General features: G+C 42.1%; 1 protein-coding gene across 4 annotated transcripts in view; it reads right to left on the reverse strand.

Annotated features, from left to right (window-relative positions):
* Positions 1 to 25,304, reverse strand: part of RBMS1 (RNA binding motif single stranded interacting protein 1) — a 121,598-nt gene that overhangs the window by 55,262 nt on the left and 41,032 nt on the right. For 2 of the 4 annotated variants that reach the window (XM_035132416.2, XM_035132408.2), the window contains exon 1: positions 20,636 to 24,168. The exons of the other annotated variants lie outside the window; for them this stretch is intronic. In XM_035132416.2, coding sequence (XP_034988307.1) covers positions 20,636 to 20,914 — 279 coding nt within the window. In that variant the 5' untranslated portion in view covers positions 20,915 to 24,168. Of the gene's footprint in view, positions 1 to 20,635; positions 24,169 to 25,304 lie in introns of those variants that run through there. 4 annotated transcript variants of the gene reach the window in all.

The following is a 25,304-nucleotide window of genomic DNA, read 5'->3' on the forward strand; positions in this document are numbered from 1 at the left end:
CATTAGGACACACAATAGGGCAGAAGTGGGAAGACTCTGTCAAGATTATCCTATATTATTCCAGCTCCCTCTTTGTGGAAAGCGCCTAGGTAATACTGGTGAACTGCATAATCAAGGAAATGGACTCATCTGCATGGTGCAGCAACTCCTTGGTACTGTAGCAAGAGTCCCCTAACCACCGCCGGGCACTGCTAGTAGAGGAACTCGCTCCACCACCGGTGTCCAGCACACAGAAGAACAAGCTGTATGACACTGGGGCAAATCCCTTTGTGCCCTGGCGGGTTGGGATCAATGCAGCTCCTTCCTCTTCCTTACAGTTATCTTGTCTAGTCCACATTTTACTGGCTTCCCTAAAATAATACCATGGGGGATTTTGTCAAATGCCTTACTGAAATCAAGATACAACCCTTTAGCATCTGAAGAGAAAAAGAAAGCTACTCCTTTTACACAGAGGCCAAAGAAGATAGGAAGGCAGCTGTATAGTTTTTAAACACAGACCTCCCCCCCCCCAAAGCATAGGTAACCTGTGGCCCTCAAACCTTATTTTATTATTATATTTATGCAGGTCATTGAGGAAAAAGGGGGGAGGGGGATGACAGAAGAGAGAAACGGCTTTTGACTCTGCCCAACAGAGTCTCCAACAGATTCTATCAGAAGTAGCATGACCCACAGCAAAGATTGCCAGATCCTGTTGTGGAATGGGTTGGCTGGATTTTAGAGTCATGCACCCAGGGAGGACACACCCTTCTTCAACTATGCTGTGGCTCAGCTCCCTTCATTTTTCTCCTCCTAGCAGGGAATCAGATGCCAAAAGTGATCCTGGTTGAGAGAAAAATGATTAAGACAGCAGAGCTGCAGTGACATAAACCTCAGGAGGGGGATGGTTCAGTTCTCCTGATTTGATAACCCTTTTGCTTAAGACACATGCCCCCTTTTAAACCATTGAGGAGGACCATGTTATGCTTAAACACCAGGGCCGTCTTAAGCGCCCCTGGCGCCGTGGTGCGCCGGATCCCTCCGGCGCCCCCTCGCCCCATTTCCCAGCGCGGTGGGCGGGCGGGCATAGCGCGGCTGCCACAGGTGCTGCTGCGCGACGGGCAGGCAGGCACAGCGCGGTTGCCATGGGTGCAGCTGCGTGGCGGACCCAAGGTACTACTTCCGGGTTAGCATAGTCTGTAACCCGAAGTGTTTGTAACCCGAGGTGTTTGTAACCCGAGGTACCACTGTATTTTAAATTTCATTTCTATACTGCTTTGTACTTTAAAAAAGCAAATCTCAAAGAACAAATCTTTAGAAAACATTAAAATAGCAAATAAAACAACCCAGAACAAAAGAAATTCAAGCGTCAAGGTAAATATTTCAGATCCTTCTCTAAGTGAATTTTTGCTTCCCCTGGTCGCCAACTTGGCATCCAGAGATCGCCACATGATTGCAATTGGACCAATGCCAGTCACAAAATGTGCCTGGTGCCTGGGCTAGTTTCTAGCACTGCTTCCTACATAGGGTGCACAAGGTTGCCACTCTGTACCCTGAACCGTGGTCTAGAGGTCTAACAATATTCTCAGCATGCTTCACAGTATGCCATTCATTTCCAGGATTTTAAAGCCACAGCAGTTAAAAATGTAAGAAAACCATCACGCATTTGTAGTAAAGCTAAGACCTCAGACACAATTATGCTCTGTATACCTAACCTGCAATAGATGTTAGGAGGATGCACCAGACTTAACTTGTCGCTAGAGCAAGGCCACCCTCTTCCAGAAAGAAAGAAGGCAATGTTAGATGTCCAGATGTAATAGATTCACTAAGTTAGCCAAGTTAATTAGCTAATGATTTATGACTCCTGCCCCTTACTAGGGAATTAAATCTGAAATGTTGCGTAGTAGCATGGATAGATAGTAATCTACCATTCTCCAAAAGCAAATGCTAGTTTATTACATTTAATAAGCTGGATATAAAGGCTAATTGTATTTTCTTAACTTTGGTAAGGAGATTGTTTTCAGTATCCAAGTAATCTAATATATGATTTGGTTGAAGGAGAGTCTGCACTATGGGGAAATCGTCTCAGAATGAAGTACTAGCTAAATATTTGGATGGTCTGAACAATCTTGCCATTGGCATTCAGCTTGCGACAAGGAATTAAACGTGAAGTATCAGCTTTAATCCACTTAACTTCTGTGCCTTTCATTAAGCCAGTGTCTTGACGTACAAAGACCAGCAGGTGTAGTTTTAAAATATAAGATGAGATGAAGTGTTTTGCCGAAGATACCTAAATTAGTGTGAGTGTCTGCATGTCCAAAATGCCCCTGAATTTGAGAACAAATGTCTGAAGTAAAGTAGTAATTGCCCTTCACTTAAATGCTGCCAGATCACTTCATCAGTTTACACCGTTTGGTATGAAACTAAGGGTTTTCATATATAGCTTAACACGTGGGCAGCAGAGGTGTGGTCTTTCAAAAGCTTCATGGCAAAGTGAGACCTAAAGCTTGGGTTGCCCCACACTTCATCCTGCACTCTAACCACTACAATTCACGGTAACTACTTCTTGCTAGAAAGCATTTTTAAGAACTGAAAGAAGCAGTAACAACTTTACTCTAGTAACTTTTTGTCCAATTGTTTTGATGCAGATTTCAAATGTTTTTTAAAAAACCATTTTGGGGTTGTTGTTTGTTTTAAAAATAGAGGAGGAGCAGCCCCCCTCACCTTTAGCTTCTACTTATGAGGCAGTGTTTACATTAGGGCTGAAAGGTTTAACACGTTTAAAGATAAACCAACTAAATCCTTAACCACAGATATGCCAAGCACCCTCCCCTTCCATCGTTGTCCAAGGACAGACTCCCACACTAGATACTTGCTAGTATGGAGCTAAGAGGTACCTGTGAGAGCAGAAAGCACTCCTGTGTTTTATTTATTTGTTCAAGTTTTTCATGTTCTTTTCCTGATTTTCATAGGCTCAAGTCTCCTCTCCCTGCAGCAGCAGCAGCCTCATATGTGAGTGCAGAGTAGAGAAAATCCCTGTGTTGTGAGTTAAAAGCCACTCGTGGGTCATAGGATTCCAGTTCAGTTGCCCCCTGTACCTCACAGTCCATGCTTTATTAAGTTGTCACCTAGCACAGCTTCAAGTTATTAGAATTGATTTTATTTGTATTTGGCTCATTTAGAAAAATGATAATTTATTATATTATTTTAGGATGTTTTATTTTGTAATTTGGATGTTATATGAATTTATCCTGCTGGATGACTGTTGGAGATGTCTAGTTAATTATACAGAACTGGGAATGCAGTGCTTAGAGGAAAATATCTAAAGAAATCTGAGGTAGAGATAAGTGGAAGTCTTTAGTGGGAGGATTATAGATATGGGATTGGGATTTCTGATTAATCAACAGGATATTAATATCAGATTTGTGGATATGAATGATGGAATGAATGTATGTTTTTTCTTGTTTTTCTTTTTTCTTGTTTTTCTTTCTCTTTCTTATTTTCTTTTCTTTTCTGTCTCCCTTTTTCTTTTCCCCTCTTTTTTTTTTAGTGTTTAAGTATTGTTGAGAACACTTATGGTTCTGTTTCTGATTATTTACATCATCAGATGATTATCCTTGTGTTTAGACTATTTTATTATTATTTCTTACATATGATTTTGTATATTATTATTTGGTATGTTTGTGTTCTTTTTGAGTATGTCCTGAATGTATTTTAAACTAAATTTAAATAAAGCTTTTTTAAAATCCAAAAAAATAGAAAAAAGGTGTAAACCATTTAATAATAATAAAACCTAAGCTGTGTACATAAAATAATATAAAACACCACCAACAGATACAATTAGCAAAGTTTTTTTTTTAAAAAAACAAAACACATCACCAAATATTCTAATTGACCAGCTTCTAGAGGGCATAGTAGTCACATTAGTCTGCTTCAGCCTTGTTATATCTTAAAGACTAATGGATTTATTATGGCAGAAGCTTTTGTGGACTAGAGTCTACTTGTAGAATTCCCACTGCTACTGGAAGCAATTTGAAGCACTCTCCATTTGGCAGGTGTTGCAAATTCATTGGTCACCAAGAAAGCGGAGGTTTGCGTGCCGTGCTGGTAACTATGGCTCATAATTATGAAGGGGAAACCAGGAAGAGATGAACAGAGTAGTACCTAATAGAAAAACAGAATGTTCAAAATTTCAAAGGAATTGTATGGCTTGGATACAGAGTTCCTGATGAGTAGAACTTTGCTTGTGGAATGCTGCTGGAGAAGGATGGGGGAGAAGATTTTCGGTGATTCCTCTTGCAGTACCCTGTAATACCTTATTATCCAGAGGGTTGAGCAACTCTTAGGAACAGAGTGAGAGATGGTGTACAGGACTGCAGGGCGGGTATGGTGTGTGTGTGTGTGGTGTTAATGGCCTCTCTTGTCTTCTTCCCCGGGAAGCTGCTGCTGGATCTCAACCTCGTCTGTTCACAGAAGGGACTTTTGCCAGCCTTGAGTGTTTATTTAAAGAGATTGATTCTAAGGCTGCAATTCTATCTCCAATTACCTGGGAGTACGTCCCACTGAATTAAGTAGATATGTTTCTGAAAAGAAATGGTTAGGATTTCCCTGTAAGATGGCTAGCAAAACACAAATAAAACTAATCTTAAAATGCTAACATCAAATATCATTTGAAAACTAACTCCAACAATAAAAACAACAGATAAAAACAAGAAGGAAAGCACCACAACAGAAGACAAACAGCAGAAATAAAGTATTCATTAAAGGAGAAAATAAATATGCCTTAAATAGTCCTTACTGCGCCACCAAATTTGGTGCCACCTGAGGGTCCCTGGGGATGGTACGACCAGGGTGGTTGTCATTTTTGCAGGTGACAACACTTCCAGGAGGGCCTTGGATGCAGATCTTAATAATCAAGTAAGCTGTATAGATCTAGGTGGTCCTTCAGATAGTGCAGATTAACAACAGTATTGTAGAGTTGGAAGGGACCACAAGGGTCATCTTGTCCAATCCTCTGCAATGCAGGAATCTTTTTGCCCAACATGGGGCTTGAAACCATGGCCCCTGGGATTGAATATTGCATGCTCTACCAACTGAGCTATGTTGAGCTCAAAGCAGCTCACAATAGCATTAAAAAACAAACATTGCAATCACTGTAATATCAAAAACAGCATAAAGCAAACAACAACAAATTCGTCAAAACAATTAATACAATTTAACGAAGTTTTCCACCTCCAAGCATGAACAAAATAGAAACAAGCCAGATCCTGTGTCAGCCAGAAAAATCCATCTGTGGTCTAATCCTGTGACAAAACAACCTAGCAACAATCCTACCGCCACCAATACTATAGGCTGGGTTTGCCAAAGAAGCAGATGCATCTTATAATAGATATCCTTGGCACACAATTTTTGCTTCATAATGGCTGTTTTAAGAGGAAAGAGAAGAACAACAGGATGTACATGAAGTTTGAGGAGGCCAGTCATTCATAGAAAATGTACTAAAAAAAAGTACACTAATGCAGGACTATTTGTAGTTGTCCTATAGCTTTCCCACTAATGACTTGTACAGTGTGGCTCATGCTATCTGAATTCTTTCAGAGACAATTCCAACACAAACTTCACAGATAAAATACTCTGAATCAATCATGTTTGTTTGTACTGAACATGGAACCTTTGCCTCCTCCTGATGGGCACAGAAAAGGCTATTAGACTTTTGCCATTTTTCTGAAAGCAAATCTGTTCCAGTTACTCGGAACTATTAGGGAATGGTAAATATTTGTGCTGAATTTCACATTAGGCAGCTGTAACAAGATTTTCACTTTAGCAAAACTGTCATTGGTTCTACAGCAGAGTGCCTGAACCAATTTTTTTTTTGTCAAATTAAACATGCCTTCCTGGTGCTAAAATAGTTTTCTCCAACTTCCATTCTCTTAAAAGATGGTGGAGCATTATATTTTGTTCCATTTACATTTACATTTTGGATCCAGAGTCAAACACAAAGAACATGAAAAATTGTAGACAACATGTCAGAGATGTCTCCAACACTTTTTGGCAGATGTATTTTAAATAAAGGCTTTAATAGTTATGTTAGTCATGTATTACAAAAAATTATCCATCATTTCACTGGCAGTGTACTGTTTTTCTGGGAAAGCTGGTTGCTCAAAAGGGTTTGCAAAGCTTGGAATCTTTGCTCTACTTAAAGGACCCCTGACCATTGGGTCCAGTCGTGACCGGCTCTGGGGTTGTGGCGCTCATCTCGCGTTATTGGCCGAGGGAGCCGGCATACAGCTTCCGGGTCATGTGACCAGCATGACAAGCTGCTTCTGGCGAACCAGAGCAGCACACAGAAACACTGTTTACCTTCCTGCTGTAGCGGTACCTATTTATCTCTTGCACTTTGACGTGCTTTCGAACTGCTAGGTTGGCAGGAGCTGGGACCGAGCAACAGGAGCTCACCCTGTCGCGGGGATTCGAACCACCAACCTTCTGATCAGCAAGCCCTAAGCTCTGTGGTTTAACCCACAGCGCCACCCGTGTCTACTTACAAATACTATAAATTTCTTAAATGAAATCATTTAGCTTTCAAAATGTGATATGACTGGATGTGGTACTATTACTTTTCGGTCTGACTTTTGTTTTGTTTTTTGGTACTAACTAAAAATTCCAAATTTTTTGACCTCTCCTCCCTTGGTGATGTCTTGTTTTCCAACATTGCAACAATTCCTCTTTCCTCTGAAATCATGAACCACAAACTGCAAAACAGCTTCAAATTCTGCACAAATATACCATTCCAAACAGCATCAGCCATGCACCAACTCCTTTTTTTTAATGAATGGGTTTTGTGAGAGAATAAGTCATTGATGGAATGCACCATCAAATCAGAAGAACCTTGCCACATATTAGTGGCAACCTGAACCACGTTAGTTGAAAAGTTACCCCCAATTTTGTTATGTCAGCCACTATTTAGTAATTGTTCCAGTTATTATCCAGTTTTCAGAAATGCTTTAGAACAATGTTCTAAAGACATTGTTTAGGTGATTATATCTCAACATGTCCTGCATATGAGCACAGATTGCTTGAAATTTATCATTCACTTGAATAAATTATTTAGTATTCAAATTTCAAGAAACACTTGGAAAGTCATAGAATAGTTACTTTGGTTCCTAGATCTTGTGCATGTGATTTGAAAATGCATTACCTGAAGCAAAACCACACTAAGCAATCAGCTGAGTAGAAGCAGATGGGGATGTTGTGATCTTATTAGCACCAAACAAGTCTTGTATACATCTGTGAACTGCACACGGATGCAAATTGTGATTCCCAGATGTATTAGGAGGGGAAATGATGTAGCAACCAGAGTTTCCCTGTAATCACAGTAGTCTTGGCATCTGCCATCTCCCAAGCACTGCATGCTGCTTCAGCTTGCTATATCACTGTGCCTATACTTATCACAAATCAATAAAACTATATTTTATTTTACTTTTTATTAAATTTCTATACTGCCCATCACCCAAAGATCACAGAACGGTTTAGAATATAAAAACACAAAAAATATATAGCATAATAACAAACAAAAACAATACCCCCTGCCACATGGTTTTAAAGGCCATAAATTGTTAAATTAGCCTAAAGCCTGGGAAAATAGGAATGTTTTAGCCTGGCTCCTAAAGATATGTAATGAAAGCACCAGCGAGCATCTCTGGGGAGAGCATTCCACGTGGGAATCCACGGCAAGAAAGGCCCACTCTCATGTTGGTGGTGCTTTCTGGACCTCTTGGGGAGGAGGTACACAAAGAAGGGTCTCAGATGATGATCACAGGGTCTGGAAAGGTGCATATGAGAAGAGGTGGTCCTTGAAGTATTGTGGTCCTGAGTTGTTTATGGCTTTGTAGGTCAAAATCAGCACTTTGTATTGGGCCTGAAAAATAATTGGCAGCCAGTGCAGTCGGACCATGGTTGGCATTCCATGCTTAAACCATCTTGCCCCAGTGAGCAACCTGGCTAGTGAATTCTGCACCAGATAAAATTTCTGAACCATCTTCAGAGGCAGCCCCATGTATAACACATTGCAGTAAACTAACCTAGTGGTTGCTAGAGCATAGACTACATAGGTTAGGCTCTCCCTGTCTAGAAATGGGCACAGCTGGGCCACCAGCCAAAAACTGATGTAAGGCACCCTGCACCATTGATGCTACTTGAGCCTCAAGCGACAGCAATAGATCCAGAAGTACCCTCAAGCTGTGTACCTGGTTCTTCAGAGGGACTGCAACCCCATCAATAACAGGCATCCTCCCATCCATGCAGTCTAGGGAACTACTGACTAACAGTGCCTCAGTCTTATCTGGATTTATCTTCGGTTTACCAGCTCTCATCTAGTCCATTACTGAAGCAAGACAACCCCACTCAGTGGTTTCATGTAGATGTTAAACACTATAGGGGATAAAATCAATCCCTGAGGAACCCCACACTGAAGGCTCCACGAAACCGAAAAGCACCACCCAAGCACCACCCTCTGGAAACGCCCACCCAAGACAGACCAGAACCACTGCAAATTGGTGCCACCCACCATAGCTGCCAAGTTATCCCTTTTTTAAAGGGATTTTCCCTTATGCTGAATAGGCTTCCTCGCGAGAAAAGGGAAAACCTGGCAGCTATGCCACCCACCCCTAACTCATTGACAACCACTCCAGAAGGATACCATGGATGATGGTATCAAAAGCCTCCTAGAGGTCGAGGAGAATTAACAAGGACACATTTTCCCTGTCTCTTTCCCGACAGTGCAGTGCTACCTGAGAGAACATTGGGATAAAGCCAAGTATCATTAAACTGTAGGCACCATCTACAGCTTCACCAATATATGTTAAGGAATTTATGAAAGAAACAATGGGTAGGAGGGAAAGTAACTTGTTTAGATATTGCGACTTGTTTAGAAGTAAGCATCTCCTTATCATGAAACGTTATAAATAAGCCTCAAGAAATGGGTTGTGGTTTCTTTGTCCTCTGGCCCCTCAGCAGGTAACCTCCAGAGGCTCCTTTCCTGTGGAATAGATTCTTTCCCCCTGGAGGACCAGAACCTGTGGATTCGATCCAATATACACATCCAGTTAAAAATACATGTGCCAAAACTCTTAGGCAACATGACCTTCATTTATGGGCAACAGATTTTTCAATCAATATTTAGTAAAAGGAGACAGTTTCAGCAAAAATGTATTCAGTGTTAATTAACTTGGAAATTCTCTACCAAAAAGTTTCAAAATACCCGCGAAAAGGATTAGAGGACAATGATTACTAATGAAGATGGGTAGTACCATATATCTTTGGTCCTTTTACACTGGCAGTTTATCATTCTTATTTCTCACTGCTCTTTAGCAAGGCAGACTAAAAATAAAATTTAAAATATTTTGATTAATTAATCAAACAGAAGCGCTTGCTACAATGAACAAGAAATTCTAATATAATGTATATGTAATACAAACAGACCAGAAGCAATTCTCAGTGAGATCAACTTGTCCCTCAATTAACTAGGTACAAGGAAGCAATTACTCTGAAGTGGCTGGGTTCATACTTTGGCCAAGCCACACAGGGGACGTAGCTGCTCAGGAATAAGCAGCCAGAATCACAAAACAAGCTCTAGATACAAATATTCAGTAAGAAGCTGGTGTGTCAGACAATCCACACGATCCCATCACTTGCCTCAAAACTGTGGTCAATTGTGGTTTGAAGCTTTACATCATCTGATGCAAATAAACAAAACCAGAAATTCTAGAATACCATATTGAAACCAAGTCAGCCTCATAAATCCTTTCAATAAGTGCAGTTTCTAGGTTACCTCAACCTTCATTGGAACATTTAGCTACTCCAACATTGATTAGCCAACGTATTATAAATGTACAAGGACAGCTTTGTCACCTAATCAAAGGGTATACGTGTAGTCTTCCAAAGAATGAATTAGTGCCCTTTTACCATTGCAGAAATTACCATACCTGCTGCTCCTGCCCATCTTCCAGTAACAACACAACTATGTCCATCAACAGTTGCAAATCTAATTATGTAATTGTGCCATGTTTTCCATTAAAGCACCTCAACAACTATATGTGGGCTCCCAGAAGTTGTCAGACTCCAACTCTAACACCAGTCAGCATGGTCAATGGTGAGGGATAATGGGAGTTGTTGCCCACCAACGTCTAGAAGGCAAAGGTTCACCATCCCTGTTACAGGTCTTTTTTGACAGGCTAAAAGATGGTAATATAAGCAAGGCTTCTATAACAGGCCATTGCAGGAGTCAGGGGCCATGGAAATCAGTTATGTATGCCATATGCCACCTGCTAAGCATAAAGGATGTGCTTTGGGGAGAGATGAACTGGTCTTGGAAAACACATACTTCATGCTGCAAATTTCCTGAACAAAAACAAAACAAAACACCACTTTCAGACCTCAGTCTGAAGAGAAGTTTTCGCTGGCAGGAGGCTGAAGGTTTCCTCACATGTGTAGTGAATACATCATAGTCCAGGACTGTCCTGTCTTCTGTTTTGCAACCCAACAGAGCTCTTAACATTACCAATAAAGGAAGTAGTCCAAAAAGTGACAGTGTTGTAAAGGGGGAGAATGAAGGGTGTCAATTGTCAAGCATAATACATTGTGAGTGAAATTGTAACTATACAAGAGAAAGCTTATATGTCACCAAGTTAAAAGTACTACACTAACAAGTCTACACACACACACACACACACACACACACAGAGAGAGAGAGAGAGAGAGAGAGAGAGAGAGAGAGAGAGAGAGAGAGAGAGAGTGTACTGGGAATCTCCAGAAGGCAAAGCAACTTGCCTTCCTCCAAAAGAGCTGAAGATGTACACTAGACTAGCCTGGCAACTAGTACCAAGAAAGGATTGCCATCAGGTAACCCTGAAGGGGGATGCGGGTGGTGCTGTGGTCTAAACCACTGAGCCTAGGGCTTGTGGATCAGAAGTTTGGCGGTTCGAATCCCCGCGATGGGGTGAGCTCCCGTTGCTCAGTCCCAGCTCCTGCCAACCTAGCAGTTCTCTGGCAGGAAGGTAAACAGTGTTTCCATGCGCTGTTCTGGTTTCACCAGAAGCAGCTTAGTCATGCTGGCCACATGACCTGGAAAAACTGTCTGCAGACAAATGTCAGCTCCCTCAGCCAGTAAAGTGAGATGAGCGCCGCAACCCCAGAGTCGTTCGTGACTGGACATAACTGTCAGGGGTCCTTTACCTTTACCTTTTAACTCTGAAGGAGCTTTTGTAATCTGGAAGGAGACACGGTTCCCTGCCACCCTGCCCAAACAAAACAGGCCTTCAAATCCACCACAAAATTGCTAACAGAATTTTGTGTTTGCAGACAGGTTAGTAATTATTATTTATGGCATGGCAACTTTTGTTGGCATATTGGCAATGATTCAATTAAGTCATAATGAATGAGTGTGCCGATTACTGCTCTGCACTTGTGAACATCATCTCCTTCTGGCTTTCCAAACACTGCAAATGTTAAGGGCATTATGTATTTTAGCTGAGTCTTCGTTTTGTTAGGATATTGAGGTTCCATGTTAAACTGGCTTTTAAAAGTTACAGTTTTTATGTGAAGCAGAATAAAGTCAATATTGGCGAACACCTAGCTCAGACTCAACAAACAGTTTGCACTGTCTAAAATTGCCAAATTGTTCAGGTGTTCTTAAAGCAATTTAAGCATATATTTTAATCTGGCTCCTTGCTATCTTTTCCTACATCTCACCAGAACAAGACTGAGTAGGTTTTTTTGGAGGAGAGGATAGCGTAAGCATAAATGCAGCTGTAGAACAACACTAATTAAACCTGTACTAGGCTTGCAGCATTCTAGTTAATAGACAGTGCCAGTCTTACACTCCCTGCTGAATTAACAAATGGTTCTCCACCCACTTCTCTCATCTGTCTGCAGCACATCCCTTCCCTTTCCTGTTGCATCAGGAAACTGCAAATTGAGATGCTTCTGCAGGGTGCAGTTAAATTTACCACACTGCAATGCAAGCATCTAACTTATCCTTCCCCTATGGCAATGGCTTCAACCTCTTCTTTGAATCTGGTCAAGTGCAAAACCCCAGGCAAATTTCCTTAAGGAGAAAACATTCGTTATTGTGGAGAGAGAGAGAAATTCATTTGGAAATACATTCTTTTGTTTTGAGATTTTTTTTCTCTGGAGAATCTCCCTTCATAAAGTGAAAACAGCTGCTTGAGAGAGCAAGACAGAGGCCTCCTATACATGAAAACTTTATTGACTGTTGTTAGCTATGGCTGTATTTCACATTATGGTACACATCCTTAGATACATTGGGATTTGCTTCATACAAGAGCAGTCTATTTATCCACTTAGCTCAGTATTATTGTGATTCATAGCAGTTTGCCAGGGTCTCTGGCAGGGATTTTGCCCATCTGTTACCTAGAAATATCAGGTATGTATTGAGCCTGGGACTTTCCACATGCAATGCATGAGATCTCCTACCAAGCTAGGGCTATGCACAACTAATTACAGTACAGTGGAACCTCGGGTTGTGGATGTAATCCATGACAGAGGCATGTCCGCAGCCCACAGCGTTCGTAACCTGCAGTGCCACGTCTGCGCATGCACGTGACACGATTTGGTGCTTTTGCACATGCACAAAGCATGATTTAGCGCTTCTGCACATGTGCGAGTGGCGAAACCCGGAAGTATGCTTCCCGCAGTCTGCAACCTGAAAATGTGTAACCCGAAGCGTTTGTAACCCGAGGTACCACTGTCCTTCAAGTTGACTTGTATGAAGTTCTACACATTTTTAGCAGCCTCAGTTACTGCTCTCTTGTCACCAGTTACAATCCTCTTTGCCATGCAACTGCATTTACCATCCATAAAGATATACCACCAGCACAGATGTAGGATCCCTTGGTAACTGGGGGAAGGGGGGGGGGGAGGAAGAACAAGAAGGCATGCTGAATTTTCTAAGAACTATATAGTTCTTAATCTCCATATTTTTAAAATCTTGGTGTTTCAAATAATGGCATGCCAAACAAACAGGAAAATGACTAAGCAGCAGTTTTTGCTAACATGCTTCTAATACAGGTACAAGGGTGATTTAGGCTGCAACCCTAAACTTGCTTGTCTAGAAGTAAGTGCTAAAGAACTCAGCAGGATTCAGTTCCATCCATGAGTAATCACAGTGTTACAATGTACATTAGGTCACCTTGCTTGGATTTAATATATTGATTTCAAACCACTAAAAATGAATGCCAACATTATTCCGTTTTCTCCTCCCAATGCCTGTCCAAAGAAATGCAAGGAGAGGGCACTTCATGATATATGTATTTCACTGCTATGTTTGGCAAGCCTATGGAAGCTGGTCAGCCAGATTTATGGTTTGCTAGCAAAACAATCTTTCTAAGTACATTTGCACACATGTTAAGATTCATGCCTTATTAAGTGTGAATAAAGTAGTGTCAGAAATAGTCTACAATAAAGATGTTTGGACAGATGCTCATAGAGGAAAACAAATGTTGAGCATCTCCTGAAGAGAATGACAATTTACAATCTACCTGAAGAACTGGAAGAATTTCAAGCAAGGGAGCTACTAACTCAATGTATTAAAAATAGGGAGGAAAGCAAGCAGTGACTGAAAAAAGGACCACCACTATAACTTACGGCAAAAGTGCACACTTTAGACCAATGGTAGTTGTCCTGTCAAGGACAGAGAGCTCTTTTGCCACATTCAGCTGTTCAAAAGAAATATGAATTTATTGAATCTTTTAATGTATTTTATGCTGTTGCCAGAAATGTATGTCATGGGTATGAAGACCAACTGTGATCCACATGCATCATGCTTAAATGTTACAGATGGGATAGGGGTCATTTGTTGTGTGTGTTTGGTGGGATTTCAGTGCCAAGTTTAATATGTTCATCAACCGTAACAATGTGTGTGACTAATTGGTTGTTATGCTTCATCAATATATCATTATACTAAAACGTGCAACACATTTTTCCACTAATCAAAAATAAGTGGGGAATAAGTGGAGCTAAATCAGTATGCCCAGATAAAAGTATTTTCTAAATGTAACGTTTTTCTGCAATTACTGTATACTAAAGATATGATATGAGAGGCTGCTGAAATCATATTATCAGCCATAAGACAAACCAGTACATGGTGGAAAATAAAGCAATTCAAGTACGTTTACAGTTTAGTAGCAGAGTGCAGCAATATTCCCCTACCCACTGTGGATAGCAACTGATATTCAGATGCATACTACCCCCAAAACTGGAGATAATTTAGCCATCCTGAGTAGGGCCACTGAAAGCCTTGTCCTCCTTTAATTTGTTTAATTTCCTTTTAAAACCATCATCACCCCATCTCATGGAAGTGCATTCCATAGCTATAAACTTTGCACTGTGTGAGAAAGTACTTTCCTTTTGTTTCTCTGGAATTCATTGACTGATCAATAAAATGAGAGGAGGAGAAACACTTCTCTCTATCCACTTTTCCCACATCATGATTTTATACTTCTGCCTAATACGTCACTGAATATAAAAGGAAAGAGAAAGTAGTGTATAGAACCTTCTGCCACATAAAAAAGGAGAAATGTCTGATATATCAGATACATTTCAAAACGAGAAATAGTCCATCTTGACATTTTCCTTTGGCACAGTTCTCTTTCTGACTTTTGACTGAAGTCTTTTGCCAGTAACCCATTGCCAGTAAGACTAGACAATAATGGGATATAGATGGACAAAACAGCCTGACTTGATTTAAAGCAACTTAATTCAGTTAAGATTTGGAACAATAATATGTTTAGATCTGTTCCTTAGAATGGAGAGGAGTGCCACATTCTAAATTACCTACATAGGCATTCAGGATAGAGTATTAGAACTGCAAGAAGTTCAATATCTGTGAATTATAAAGGATTCATTTTTAGATATTTTTTTCATCTACTTCTCCAGTCTGGGCTTTAGGAAAACTATCATGAAGGTTACTTTTTATATTTAAAAAAGAAAAAAGAATTGCAAGCAGATGGTGACACATACATTTCACTTCATGCTCACATTAACTACAACAGGCCATAGCTTCAAGTGCAAAGCACTTCATGTACATATGCAGAAACACATGCGTATGCAATTACAGTATTGCAAGCCATAAGAAACATTATTCTGTACCTAGAACTACTCTGTGTGCAGAAAATTGATATCTGAAGTATCTCTTACTCCACAAATCCCATTTTTAATAGGATTATTCCTGAGTAAATTAATTGTGGACTGATGCCTAAATGTTAATCCAGAAGGCATTTGTATACAATGCTTTTCCAAGTTCAAATGCAACAATAAAAATCTAAATATATTAAGAGTTTTTAGGATCAAAGTGTGCTGGTGGGGTGCTTTTGATTGTTTTTAGTTTCCTGCAAATTACTGAGCTAAATAAAATGCATCACCAAGCTTTTTCCTCTCCCTTGTAATAAGGCTTTACCTTTCAAATCTCTATGCCATCACTATCTACCCACATTAGAAAAAATATATCAAAATTTTACAATGGCAAACAGATGTGATGCTTTGATGCTATACAGTGGTACCTTGGGTTTATGAACACAATTGGTTCCGGAAGTCTGTTCATAAACTGAAGCGTTTTTAAACTGAAGCGAACTTTCCCATTGAAAGTAATGGAAAGTGGATTAATCTGTTCCAGACGGTCTGCGGAGTACTTAAACTGAAGCGTTCATAAACTGAAGCAAACTTTCCCATTGAAAGTAATGGAAAGTGGATTAATCTGTTCCAGACGGGTCCGTGGAGTACTCAACCTGAAGCGTACTTAACCAGGGCCGTCTTAAGCGCCCCTGGCGCCGTGGTGTAATGGATCCCTCCGGCACCCCCCGCCCCGCTTCCCAGCGCGGTGGGCGGGCGGGCGCAGCGCGGCTGCCACAGGCGCTGCTGCACAGCGGGTGGGCAGGCACAGCGCGGTTGCCGTGGGCGCAGCTGCGCGGCAGGCCGGCGCCGTGGTGCCCTGCGCCACCCAGCCTGGCCGTAGGGCCGGCCCTGTACTTAACCCAAAGCATAGGTGTAATTGGTTCCGGAAGTCTGTTCAAAAACTGAAGCGTTCATAAACTGAAGCGAACTTTCCCATTGAAAGTAATGGAAAGTGAATTAATCCGTTCCAGATAGGTCTGCAGCGTTCGTAAACCGAAAATTCGTAAACCGAGGTGTTCATAAACCGAGGTTCCACTGTACTTTAAAATCAAAATGTTGAGAATCATACACCATACATTTTACACTTGGATCCCCATATAGCTTTTTTCTTTTTACCACTTCTAAGCAAAAAAGCCAGTTTTTGCCAATTTTAATTTCTTTTTTAAAAAAATTTAAGACGCGGGATCAAGAGTTTTGTGTGTCATCCACTAAACAAGGCCAAGCACTGAATCAGTGTTAAATTCCTCACATGCAGCTACGCCCAGTTAATCTGCTTGAAAGCAGCAAACTATGTAAATCTACTTATGCTGGTGAGATAAACATTACAGTCATCAAAAATGTAACAACCTGCAACAAGAATGACTGTTACTTGGCAAAAGTGGATGTTTGGGAGTGGAGCAAACACCTCACAAAACAGGTTGTCTTACAACCAACTCATTTTCAAGCAGTACTGACTGGCAACACACACACACACACACACACACACACACACACCAACTTCCTCCCCTAGTCAAGTTTCTCCACCAGCTCTGCAGAGGCACAAACTGCATACAGAATGGACAGCAAACCATGCTTTCCTAAGGAAAGCTTAAATCAGCTTTTGCTTTCACATCTGCAATTCAAATGCATTTGAGAAGCCGCTCTCTGTCTCACACTAAGATTCACAAGAGACAAAATTCCAGGCTAAATTTGCATCACCTGTGAAAACACCCCAATTCTCTATTCATATAGCAATACCCATGAGTCTCAAAGAAATGTCTCTGATTTATACAAAGTGAGAAGGAAAAACCAGACTGCATAAACAGGTTTCTGAAACAGTTAAGACAAAAAAATGTATTTTGTAAGAGTTAAAATTTGATAGTGCTCCATGATAGCCTCTTTGTTGGTAAAACAGCCTTTTAATTTTAAATATTGTCTAAAGCGTCAATAACTTTTAAAGACATCACTGCTCTTGCTTGGAAGATTATTATTTGTATCTGGATACAGTATTCTAGAAAAAGAACACTTGCGCATTTCAACTACTGTACCTAGCCACAGTTTCCAAAGTAATTCTGACCTGAGCAAAAGGGGACTTTAGCATGCTCCATTCTGACCACGATGCAGGAAAATCTTGTTTAAACAGATGACTTCAGAGATCAGTGTTCACTGTTCACCATAACAGTAGACTCAGGAAAAAGATTAGGCACCACCTATCTCTTTCTGACCTGAAAAAAGAGAGAGCTAGCTGACTGGTTCCTATGACTAACGAGAAGCAGAAAGCAGTATACCTGGTCTTTACTCAAAGTACTGTAATTATATATTCTTCTGTAACGTGAACAGGTTATTTAAGTAGCAATACACTCATGCGCATATGGGAGACACATGAACATTTTTTCAATGTTTTGAAATTAATGCACAATTTCTTTCTACAAAAGTTGTCAAGAAAGTGTCTTCCCTTTGCCTTATGCATTGTCCCAAGGTTGTCCAGGCTCTATGACCTAGGACAGCCCATCCTTCTCTACCTCTTCGGTGGGAGTAAGCCCCCTGAGCTGAATGGAACTTCATTTCGAGTAGACAGGTATGGGACTACCCAGTGACATATACTAAGAGCGCTTCGATGACAGTTCAAGAGATTTTGGAACCCAGACTTTATTATCTTGTGCAGTAGAATGATATCATACTAACATATAAGCTTTGTTTTTTGTTTGGATTCTATTATTTTGTCTGATCAACAACAAAAGCATATGTGTTTTTATGATATATGCTTCATGAAAAGGCACATTTATGTTCTATTATGACTTATAGTTATTTAAAGGGGGATATAATGTGACAATAATGTATTTAATTTAATTGGATTTTTCTAACTTAACGAAAAAGCTGGGAAACATACTGGAGTGTTGTGTGTGTGTGTGTGTGTGTGTGTGTGTGTGTGTGTGTGTGGAACCTGTGCTGAAAAGCTTAACATGGGTCATTAAATTTTCTATTTAAAAATATTAGGAGAATTTTAGGGTGAAATAAGACTATCTGCACATTAAAAAGCAGACAACCACTTTTATTTTATCACCCATAAAGACATCTGTGAAAATGACATCACAAAAAGCACTTTTGAGTGACAAGGAGCCACAGTTGTCCCCAATTAAAATCAATAGGAGCTTAGGCAGGCAAGAATGCAGGCACACTCAGCCTGCCCTGTGTGGGAAGTGTTTCACCAAAGAATGGCTTGACACCAATAAAAGGAATCTTTGGTACCCAGGGTCTTAGGACCACATAATGACCACACATTCGTTTTTTCCGCTCCCCATTGAAAAAGAAGTCTGTTTGTTTTTCTGATTCAGTCAGCCCTTTTGGGTCTTTGAATTCAAGGAGTGCACTGTGAAAAGAAGAGCATCTTATCAGTGTGTTCCAGACCAGCAGGCCGACTCACATCCGCATGCAAAACATACACCCCTTCCAAGTGAAAGGCTTGCCCTCTGCACTCCCCACCCCCCACCCCGCCTTTCATCACCAACAGCCCATGGTGCCACTGACAAATCAATGAACACACAAGACTCCAAAAAGTGCCTGGCTTAATTAACTAGCTTTTCAGACCCCAACACTCCCTAAGTATTTGTTTACATAGTATTTGCAGACCAAATAATGCTATCCTTTACTGTATCATCCACACAGTAATAGCTCTCTATTAAAAAGCGAGAGGATACCAGCTAAGCAAAAGTATCCACTAACTATGCCAACTAATAAAATTTACCAACACTTACAAATTAAGGCTTTAAAACTTGGTAAAACATGAAACAAAATAAGATAGGGTTTTCATCATTCAAAGTACTTTATGGAATTCACAATATCCTCAAAAACTATTGGTGAGGTGGCTTTAAAAATTAAATCAGTACTCCATGAAATCATTGGCAGAAGTATATATTGCACAGTAACTATTCTCTGCCTAACAATAAAGTCAAAGACAGTCCAATTCTGCTAATTTATTTATTTATTTATTGTATTAAATTTATATGCCACTCTTCATTGTAAGCTATGAGGGTGGTTCACAGAATAAAATACAGGACAAAAACCTGTAAATAAGTAAAACAAAACAGCAAAACAATACCCCCCATGCCTGTAAAGTTACAATAATTAACTTATTTAACCACTTACATTGGTGTAATCTCACTGAAGTGATCACAGCCACTGATTCACTTCCTTTAAGTTACTGAGAACAGGCCCAACTCCCCACCACAAGAAAACCATGGGATTCTTATTTTGTAACCCAATTTCTTCCTGATCACCTCTAACAGAGGATTCTCAAACACTCACACACAATAATACATGCATACCCAAACAAAGAAACATCCAACAGCAAAAGAACTTTGTGGAAGGCGGCAAAGTAAAAAAATGAATGAACCCACAACTGCTTCATAATGAACAGCGTAGCGCTCAGAATATTGTTGGAGGAGGCGTCTTATTTATAAAAGCAGGTTATTGGTACAACCATTGTACAAACTCTGCCTACTACAATGTCCTTTTTCGGCATAATTAAATCAACATGTCAGACTGAGGCAGATTCATCCTATTTATTAGAATCCAATTTTCCTACAGTCTGAGACAGGATGGAGAAGGAAGTGGGCGGGAAACAAATCCGTAAGAATTTTGCATCTAGTTACCCCTTAACACGGTTTAAGCATTATTCCTTAAGATTAAAGAATGGCAAGGGGAGTAATTACACATGTTTTTACCTTACATGCCATTATTATTATTATTATTATTATTATTATTATTATACGAAAGGGATGTCTTATCCAAAATGTGTGCGTTTTTTTTTTAACCTGGGGGGATATTTCCCACAAGTACGGGCCATCAAGCCCCGCGACCGCACTATTTTGGGGGTGGCTTTTAATTTTATTTTAAGGATATAAGTGGAGTCGCTTCGCGTTAAGGGGTTCCCACTCCTTCTTGGCTGTTTCAGTAAAAACGGAAACGGTCGGTCTCAAAGTTTCGATTTCCAAATCATGTCGTCGCAGGCTGTAGAAAGCCAAAAGGAAAAAAAGAAAGAAGGGGGGGGAGCCAAAGGTTTGGAAAAAACCCCCCAACTTGTTGCTCGGAGCCTGATAGGGAGTTTCCCCTGGGCTGCAGTGGTTGTACAACCTAGGAAAGTTGCCCAATCTGGCACCTCCTGCTCAACCTAATTACGACGAGGCAAAAGATGTCCTTTCTTAATTCTCCGGGGGTGGGGTGGGAAGGAGAGAGAAGGTTAAAGAGGATCGCACGTGACATAAACTTAAGAGTAAAAGAGACACAGACTTCTTGTCTATAGTAGCCCCCCTCCCCCCGGGCGCTGGGGGTGGGGTGGCCCGAAGACGCTTCCTCCGCAGACTGTTCAAGAGCAAGCCCCAACGCCTCCAAGTCCCCACCCCTCTTCCTCTCCCCGAGACCTCCTCCGCCTCTCCCCCTGCCATACCCACCCACAAATATTATAACGCGATTCCCCACCCCCACCCCCGTTTACCTGCTTTCTATAAGGAGTCCTGCCGCCGCCCGCAGAGTTGCTGCTGCTGCTGTTGGGGAAAATCATCGCCCAGCCAAACAGCGAGCCTCCCCTCCGCCCGGGAAGCAACTTTGGAGGCAACTTGGCCGGCGCGCGATTCAGGGAGGTGGCCGCGGGGAAGTGCCTCTCCCTCGCCGGCTGCTGGGACTGGGCTCCTCTTCTCCTGCCGCTGGCTGGCTCGACGCCTCTGCCGCCGCCGCCGCCTCCACCCTCTTCTTCTCCCTTGGCTGAGTCTCTCATGCAACGCTGCTGCTGCTGCTGCCGCGCGTCCTCCTCCTCCTCTCCAGGGATCACTGGCGGCTGCAAAGCCAGGCTGAACGCAGACTATCAACCCAGCCTGCCAGCCATAAAAGTCACTTCATTGATCGATCTACTACGATCCGCGGCGGCGACTTCTCCACCTACTATCGGCCTCAACCACCGCCCAGAGAAGGAGAGAGAAACACACACACAGAGGCTGAGAGCGCGCAACCGAAGAGGAGGGAGGAGGTGGGGGGAAGGAACAGCCCAGTGCAGGCACCGCGCCGCCTACACGCCTCCAAGCTGCAGCGGCGACAGTGAAGTCTTCGGCACTCGGCGCCGCTTGCCTTTGTCCCCCGAGGGGCGGGCTGCTCCCCCGAGTGCGCGGGGTTCTGCGCCGGCAGGAGGCGTCGGCCGCTCCCTTCCCCCCTGCCCGTCCCGCCGAATGGTTGGTTCTGCCTCCTGCATACCGCGCATTCCTCGGGGCAGCCAGTCAGTCGGCGCGCTCGGCCACCCCTCGCCTCTTTGCGCGCACTAGCGGCGGCGGCAGCAGCAGCACTGCTCTCTACGTGCTGGCCCAAGAGCTCTCCGGTGGCGGGCGGGGGAGAATGGAGCGAGCGAGTGTGTGGGAAGGGGAACCCAGAGAGCCCCCCGCCGACATCTTCGTCTACCTTGGAGAACAAAGAAGCCCAAACTTGGCCAAAGGACTCGAGCTCTTTCACGCTGTAAATCTCACGGGGAAAGCTCGAAGTGTATGCGGGTCTGTTTGAGAGGGAAACGAGAGAAACTGCCAAAGGAGTTCACCCTCCCAAGCCTCTCGCGTTGCGTTTTTGCCGCCGAGCCCCGTAGTGGGCGCGGAAAGCCGCGCACCATTTTAGTTTCTGCGTTCAAGGAGAGGCCCAGTTGTGTCTCTTATACAGTGGCCGACTCCAGCTTCTTGCAGATGGCTTGGAAAGGGCCCAGCCTTCATGCGGGCGCAGCCAGGACACTTCACGTCTTCCCAAACGCTTTAGGTCACAGGGAGAAAGCTACTTTTATCAACAGGTTCAGAAGCCAGAGAATTAATTCGCGGTGGCGCGAATACCGCGCTCCACTCACTGCAGAGTTTGGCATGAACTTTTCGACTCGTGCCACATCAAGGGACGAAACTAAAACGCGTCTCTCTCCACCCCACCTCCCTACCCCGCTGTCCCCGGGGAGACTGCAAGCTACCCTAGTGGCAGAGGAAAGAATGTGCGTGCGTAAAAACTTGACAGAGGACTCCAAAGCTTGTGCCAAAGCCTTGTGATCTCCAGTAATATGATTCCCGACACAGGCGCGTACAGAGATTGTGAAACTGCTATTAAAGCGCCAAACCCCGTTCTTCAAGTAAATGCGTTCTTATTAACCACGAGATAAACTTTTTAAAAATGACCTAATTTTCATATACAGAGCGGCCCGCCCAATAGCAGTCAGGCGGCCAACAACAGCCAGCCCAATAAAAGGATGGATACCTGTAAAGTAGACGCACTGGTTTTTATGCCCCCTTAAGTTGCTTTGCGGTGGATTTGATTCGTTGAATGCACAACGAAAATGAGAGATACTCTGGAATCTTAACTTGGGAGTAGGAAGTTTAAAAATCTACTTGTATCTTCCCTCTAAAATTAACTCCCAACAAAAAACAACAACAGTAGTATGGGGTTGTATGTTTGTAATGGCTACAAAATTAGATGATTAGACTGCAGACAACCACAAACGTGAATACGATTCTGCAGAGTAAGAGGGCCATAGGTTGCAACCTTGTTTCGCTTCTTTTCTCTGGGGGCACTGATTTGACTATGGCTGCAAAGTCTAGACTTAAATGTTACACAGGAACATTACTTTGTTTCAACATAGTAACCCTGTGGCCCAAAAGTCTTTCTAGCATGGAAATGTACCGTAGAAGGAAACAAACCAGTTTTTTAAAGCATATTGGCTTTACAAGAATAAAAACTGCATTTTAACCACCTGACCCTATATGTGTTTACTGGGATGTAAGACACTGTTTTCAATGGTACTCACTCCACATTTTAAGTGTGCACAAGAGTACCATGCTGGTACTTACCGGTAGATGAGCTGCCAGATTTATGCCCATCTTGGGTGGAGGGAACCTAGGTTTTCCTCATCACAACTATCCTATATATTACACAACTGAGCAATTATGGAAACTTCCAGGTTTTGACAACTTGGGAACTGTCCACTCATTTGCCAGTTACCATGAACAATGAAGAGTCACAAGCCCTGGCTCCCGTTTAACGTGCTATCTGTGCAACTGAAAACATGCCACAACTAAACAGCAAATAAATGAAGAACTCCTAAATATGGAATTTACACTTCTGTTCTAAAATTAAACTTGACCTTTGAATGACAATGTAGCACATCATCTGCTTACTTCTAAACAATGACTATATGCCCTTATGGAAAAAGTCTCCACACCTTAATTTTATTATAGTATCACATACAGATGACCTGAGCCGGTAGATGCATTTCCAGTGAGACAGAAAAGGAAATAGTTTTCCTGCACAACCCTAAGCAGTTGTTGCATCATGTCATGGTTTCGTCTACTACACTGGCAAGCCAAGCAATGCTGACACATTAGCACGGCACTTAGCCTTCGACATCAACAGATGCAAAGTTTTATACACCTCTTTTCTCATCACTGAAATAAGGGAAAGAGAAAGATGGGATGAGGCCACAACGAGGAAGTCCTCATAAAGAGTGAACCTGCATAATATCTAAAAGTAATTCAGGACATCAGGGTAACCTTTACTAATCTAATATTTGGTAGGATGGTGTTACAAGAAGATTTAAATTGAAAGCGGTGTTTGGTTCCTAATCCCACATGCTGCCAGCACTCTTGTCTCATTTTGTAAATTGCATAGCCCTAGGCTTCAAGTGTGTGATTTTTATTTTATTTTATTTTTAAAAAGCTTTCTAAGAGTATTAATTGTGGCTTATTTACAGTACTGTATGGTACAATCTGTGACCTGACACTAGTTGAATGTTCTTGGTTACTGTGAATTGTGATACATTGTTTTTCATGAATGGTTTGTATTCTGTGTTGAATCGCTTATAATTGTTGTTTAGAACTGAATTATTTTGTTGCATGCTACCTTAGTATTATGTGAATCAGAGGCAGTATATACATATTTGAAATTAATACAAAAAAGTAAAGAAACACATTTTGCTGCTTTTCCCATTTGGAAAAATGCAGCTACAGCTCATGGTTTGTTGCAAGCAAGACAAATCATTTTATCTCCACACCATTAAAAACCATGCCTGCAGATCAAGTTAATAATAATAATAATAATAATAATAATAATAATTAATTAATAATTTATTATTTATACCCTGTCCATCTGGCTGGGTTTCCCCAGCCACTCTGGGCAGCTTCCAACATAAATATTAGAATACACTAATTTCTTAAAGATTAAAAGCTTCCCTAAACAGGGCTGCCTTCAGATGTCCTCTAAAAGTCTGGTAGTTATTTTTCTTTTTGACATCTGGTGGGAGGGTGTTCCACAGGGCGGGTGCCACTACCGAGAAGGCCCTCTGCCTAGTTCCCTGTAACTTGGCTTCTCGCAGCGAGGGAACTGCCAGAAGGCCCTCGGCACTGGACCTCAGTGTATGGGCAGAGCGATGGAGGTGGAGACGCTCCTTCAGGTATACTGGACTGAGGCCATTTAGGGCTTTAAAGGTGAGCACCAACACTTTGAATTGTGCTTGGAAACGTACTGGGAGCCAATGCAGGTCTTTCAAGACCGGTGTTATATGGTCTCGGCGGCTGCTCCCAGTCACTAGTCTAGCTGCCACATTCTGGATTAATTGTAGTTTCCGGGTCACCTTCAAAGGTTGCCCCACGTAGAGCGCATTGCAGTAGTCTAAGAGAGAGATAACTAGAGCATGCAACACTGGCGAGACAGTCCGCAGGCAGGTAGGGTCTCAGCCTGCGTACCAGATGGAGCTGATAAACAGCTGCCCTGGATACAGAATTAACCTGGGCCTCCATGGACAGCTGTGAGTCCAAAATGACTCCCAGGCTGCGCACCTGGTCCTTCAGGGGCACAGTTACCCCATTCAGGACCAGGGAGTCCCCCATACCTGCCCGCCTCCTGTCCCCCACAAACAGTACTTCTGTCTTGTCAGGTTTCAACCTCAATCTGTTAGCCTGTTAAAAGTCTAGGACACTTCTTCAGATTATTTTGGCAACTAAACTTTCACTGAAAGCCAACACTCCACTAGCCAACCATTGGCCTAGACATGCTGCAGAGCCTTATACCCACTGAACAAGTTGGTTCAACAACTTGGAATAATTTATTTTATTTCTTTCATTCATTCGGTTTATACACTGCCCTTCCTCCATAGAGGAAAG

The sequence above is a fragment of the Zootoca vivipara genome, chromosome 1 (genome assembly GCF_963506605.1).
Source record: "Zootoca vivipara chromosome 1, rZooViv1.1, whole genome shotgun sequence".
NCBI lineage: Eukaryota > Metazoa > Chordata > Lepidosauria > Squamata > Lacertidae > Zootoca > Zootoca vivipara.